Below are 5,295 nucleotides of genomic sequence, written 5' to 3'. Positions count from 1 at the left end.
TCTAGGAATGGATCCGTGGGAAGAGTTTCTTCCCAGAAAGGGTGATCAGGCACTGGAATGTGCTGCCCAGGGAGGTGGTGGAGTCGCCATCCCTGGAGGTGTTTAAGGAAAGGCTGAACGTGGCACTGATCTAGTTGACATGCTGGTGTTAGGTCATAGGTTGGTCTCAATGGTCTCAGAAGTCTTTTCCAACCTGGTTGATTCTGTGATCTATGAGCGTGTGGTGTCCTTGAGGTCTGGGCTGATGGGTCTGTGAGGAGTGTCTGGAGCATTGATGGGAAGTGTAGGAGGTTGGGGGGGTATATGGGGTTTGTGGAGTGCTCAGAGAGGGATGTGGGGCACAGTAGATGAAGGAGGTCAAGGGTGGTTATGGGGTCTGTGGGTCACCATGGGGGGGATGAGGGAGGTCAGGGATGATGATGGAGTCTGTGGGGCACTGTAGGTGGGTGTAAGAGGTCTGGAGAGTTATATGGTCTTTGTGGGTGCTCAGCAGGGTCAGTGGCATGCTAAGGAATGTGTTGGGATAGCTGAGGACAAGGATGCTGGGGTGAGGTGGCTGTGGTACCCTGGTGTGCCCCACCAGTCCCAGGGGCAGGTACCAGGGGCTGCTTTGGGCAGGTTGTTCCCAGCTCCTGCTGCAGGCAGTGGTGGGGCATAGTGTGCTCCCACCTGCACTCCACATCTTTGTGAGCAGAGTGGTGATGGCCAGTGCTGAAAGTGAAAATACATCCAGCTTTTATGTACTGTCTCGTTTTTGCACCTGGGATGCTTCAGCTCGCATGTTTTTATGCACTCAAAAGTGCTAAGTAGTTATATATACACATATATATATACAGTTGTTTCTTTGAATGCTGATAAAGCAGCACACTCATGTTTCTAGGTCTGTAAGAGACACTGAGTTGGATGTGGGATGCAGGCGAGTGAGGCAGTTGTAGAAATCTTTCATCTTTTACTCCTGCTGGAGCTGTCAGGCTGGCTTGACAAGAGGGGTGTGCGTTCCAGAGGGGCTGGGATTGCTATTCCTGGCAGCAGGAAAAAGCATAGGCAGGGACGGGCTGTCATTTGCTCTGGTGTTTTGACAGGAGCTGACAATCTTTTGTTCAAAACTCTGGAAGAAGCCAAAATGGGTGTTCAGAAGCTGATATAGAGACTATGTGACTGAGGAATTGAGCCGAGTCCCATCCAGATAATCAGTCCTTGGGAAGGGAGCAAGTCCTGAGCATGGATGATTGCTCTGCTCTGAGTGCAACTGAGCAGCTCAAGGCCAAGGAGGGCTCCACACTTTGTTTTAATTGAACCTCTGAGTCCTGAGGTTCTGCTCTGCTTCCCCTGCCCAAACTCAGCTGCAAACAGAATGGTTTAAGGAAAGAACCCAGAGCTGTGAGAGACAAATTTTGCCATCTGGTGACCTTAATTTCTAACAGGGAGTAGGTAAATATTTGTGATTCGTAGCCAGAGGGATGGGTAAAATACTTGAGGCAGGATGAGTCATTTAGCAGCTGTTGGCAAACTATCTGGTGGTTGTGTAGGTAACACCTGCCAAGGGCAGTGTCGCTGTGTGATGCACTGAGGGGCTGGGAAAGGAGCTGGAAGGTCACACAGGTGAAGTCAGACCAGTCTAAAAGGAGATTAGTCTGGTTTGGCTTCATTCCCACACTGTGTTGGTTCATAGAACCTTGGTGAGAAGCTGAATGATCTCTGCTGGGATGGCTGGAAACAGCTCCATGTCAGGGTGGGCTTGGGGTGAGAAGGTCTGACTTTGGTGTGAGCCAAGATTTTGGCATTTCAGCTGGAGAAGTGAACTGCCTTGGCACTGGTGCTGGCTGAGGAAGCTCAGATCATTAGGTGGTCACTGGTGAGCAGGAGCTGCAAGGATCATCCCTGAAACCTGAGGGAAAGGCTGATGTGTCCAAGGAGCAAATCACTCCTTGTGTGAGTCAGGGCACAAGCTGTTAATGTAGGAGCAAGTCAGGGCTTTGAGGCACCTTCAGAAGGTCTCAGCTTTTGTAAGAGAGGGAAGATTGCTGAATCAGGAGATCTTCCCTGTGGGAGTTAGAGCTCTGGAAAACCCTGGAATTTGTGCCTCAAGTGGCCACTCCCACGTTCCTCTTTTGAAGAGTTATTCCAACTGCTGGTATGATAAGAAGCTGGAGCAGAACTGCATGTGTCAAACTCTTGACAAGCTGTGCCCTTAATGCTGTGAACTGAATGGGGTCATTGATTTTGCCAAATTCGGAAATTAAGACTTATTTCCCATTATATCATACTTTTCCTCATCCATTTTAATTGCATGCAGCATTTTGCTTTCAGCCACAAACCATAGGGGTGCGCTGTAAGTAGCTGCTGCTCTCTATCACACCAATTCTGTGGCAGTGTGCCTGCTTAATACTTTGTGGTTTCCTCTTAATGGAGTTGTGTAGGTTTTTTTTTTTTTCAAAGCAATCGGAAAAGTTTAGATCAAAGGTGGCACAAAAGGCCAGAAGATGCTTGTTTTTTCCTGCTTTGATCACTGGAAGCCTCACTTAAGGCAGAAAATCAAATGACTCTGACTCACACAGTCATCAGGACATGTATATATGGCCACTCATATTTTTGGATGCAGGAAAAAAAAATTGTCCTCAGCACTTTGCTGAACACACAGTGCTGATACACGGCAGCTGTGCCTTTGTCAAGCCAACTACTAATATCGTGTTACTTACATCAGTCATTTTTGAATTTGTGGTTTGCAAAAAAGACCAAAACAAAAATAGGATTTGAATTGGGAGCTCAGGAATTGTGTGGTTTTTACAGAGACTTCCGAGCTGGCAAAAAGGGGTTTTATCGCGTGGCAAATGTTCACAGTCCAAGTGCATAAAAATGGGTGTTATATAAATAATGCAGCAGAACAGTTCAGCATATTCTCTTTGCTTTCTGCAAAGGAGCCTGAAGCATTTTCTTGACCCAAATTGTACACGAAAATCAAAAGAAAGAACTCTTCTGCCGTTCTTAAAAGTGAAAAGAGCTGTTAGAGCTTTTGAGACTGTTGGTGTTTCCTTTTGTTCAGGAAGAGAATAAAGCATTTAAACCCGCATTTAATGTGCTGTACACTTCACTGTGATCCTGATCCACGTGGGATTGTTTGAATTGGGAAGTGAAGGTGATCCTCTTCCCACACCTCTGCAGCATCAGCTGACTGCAGGGCAAACACAGCCCCAGCCACCCCCTGCCCTGTGTGATGAGTCAGTGGGGTGCTGAATCCCCAGAAAACCAACCACAACACTTGGGTTGCTGCTGTTGTTCATTTTTATTTGTTTTATTTTATTAGACAACTGCTTTCCATTATAAATAAATAAGGCATGAAGGTTCTCCATACTGTTACAGAGCTGGTAGCCACAGTGGGTGCATTTGGCTCCTGCTGTGTCCAGAGTTGGGGCCGTGGGGCACCTGGGAATGCAGAGCGTGGAAGAGCAGAGTGGTTGGTGGTTTGAGGAGGAAACCTCTGCAGCAGAGGTGATTTGGGCATCACACTCTTGCCAACTTACCTCCGTGGTACTCAGCTTAACAGAACAGGGTGTTCTGGGGGTTGTTTCTGCATCAATTCCATGGGGAGTGAAGGGAAGGTAGCTCCTCGTAACATCAAGGCCTTAGATTTGGGGGAGAATTACATTTTCACAGTCTTCCCCCTCCAAAGCCACATTCTCATGTATTTGTCTCAATGCTGCAAAAGTCCCAACTGTTGACCCAAGAGTTTGGGATGTAAGCTGGTGAAAACAGAATCCAGATCTAGCTGATAGTTCCTCCAGGTGGGTACAGAATAGGTAGCTTACACTGAACTGCTGAATTTTGTGGCTCAATGCTCAGGGTCATGCCTAAGCTGTAATGAAATGCTGCTTCTCTGCCTAAAATGTGTGTCTGACCATCTGAGGTCATCATCTAGTTCATGAAAACCGGGAACTGGTGATTCCTGAGACTGCAGTGGCCTTTTGGCTGCATGTTTGCATGTCTGTGGAAGCAAAAGTGAGGAGATTTCAGTGCTGGAAAGGGAACACGGGAGGTGACAAGTTTTGGAGACAGTGTCTCAGCCAAGAAAGATTATTTTCAGCAGAAAGCTGAAGTCTGTCCTCATGACTGGGGAGATGTTCAGAGCAGAAGTGTGGGGAGATGTGTGATCTGCGCTACTGCCAGGGCCAGAGCTCCTGACCCGTGAGATGCTGCATCCTCCAGCTTGCATGTGAGTCCCTGGGGGTCAGTTCTGCAAGCCCATGCAAGCTGTGTGTGAGGGGTTTGCTACGATGGGACAATGACAACCTCTTGAAGAGCACAGCACAGAGGGCTGGCACCCAGGCTGTGAGATGACACTCTAATAGCACTTCTTGTCTAGCTTATGGGAAAGCCCTGGTCACCAAGGTCCTACCAGGCACAGTGAAGCTTCACCTGGGCTGAAATACCAGGGTGGACTTGAAGCGAGGAAATCCCATATGTCTACAACATCTGGAGAGTATGGACTGAAACACTGAGTGGCTGATGAAGATGGAACAATCAGTTGTGTATTCCTCTTCAAGTTTTTCCAGTTGCAATGAGCTTGCATTGTAAAGAGCTGAAAAACCTGACTGGTAAGAGAATGGCTTAAATAGCAAGACCATACTGCCCTTTGGGGAAGGCGAAGGCAGAGACAGAAGTCTCTTGGGCTCAAGCGCAGGTTCTTCGCCATAAAGCCGGCGTGGAGGGTTGGGCTGCTGTGCTGGGGCAGCCCCCACAGTTCTGATGGCTTTTTGCTTTACTTTGAAACGCTGTGCTCCAGCTGTGGCAGGACACTGGAGGACATCCAGGCTTTTGCTTGCAGATAACCAGGCTGTAGGACAAGCTGAAAAGGGGTGGAGGAGGAGACAGTTTTCCTTTCTTTGTGGTGTGTTGACATTGCTGTTGTGATGTCTGGCAGCGGCAGTAACTCATGCAGAGATCCGTCATACAGTTTCTGGAATCCTCTAACTACAATGTACAATTGTCCCAACGAGTTGTCCAGAGCCCAAGCTTAAAGTGAGCTGAGTCTCCATGACATTTTCTCGCTCGCAGACCTCTCGAACCTTCAAAGCAGAGGGGCCACGTGGCGTTTCCTGGGGCTGAAGAGAAGACGTGGCTGTCGCGATTGCACGTGGGAGTCGCGGAGAGCCAGGGCTCATTTGCTGCTCTTGTTTTTCACCTTTGTGGCGTTGATGTCTGCTTTTGTTTTCTGGATGCGGGAGAAGATCTCCTTAAAAAGAGCCTTGTATTCAGGCTGGCTCTGCTCCAGTCGCTTGTCCACTGCCTCCACGTGTT

General features: G+C 48.3%; 1 protein-coding gene across 1 annotated transcript in view; it reads right to left on the bottom strand.

Moving 5' to 3' along the window:
• Nucleotides 1-5,155: 5,155 nt before the first annotated feature.
• The window catches only part of CDR2L (cerebellar degeneration-related protein 2-like), a 12,282-nt gene continuing 12,142 nt past the window's right edge, over nt 5,156-5,295 (bottom strand). The window contains exon 5 of the mRNA XM_009076802.1: nt 5,156-5,295. This exon is cut by the window's right edge and continues 740 nt beyond it. Within this exon, the coding sequence (XP_009075050.1) occupies nt 5,156-5,295 (140 nt within the window).

The sequence above is a fragment of the Acanthisitta chloris genome, unplaced genomic scaffold, assembly GCF_000695815.1.
Source record: "Acanthisitta chloris isolate BGI_N310 unplaced genomic scaffold, ASM69581v1 scaffold38616, whole genome shotgun sequence".
Lineage (NCBI taxonomy): Eukaryota > Metazoa > Chordata > Aves > Passeriformes > Acanthisittidae > Acanthisitta > Acanthisitta chloris.
The sequence above is the reverse complement of the archived record's forward strand: the minus strand, read 5'-3'. Positions and strand labels throughout refer to the sequence as shown.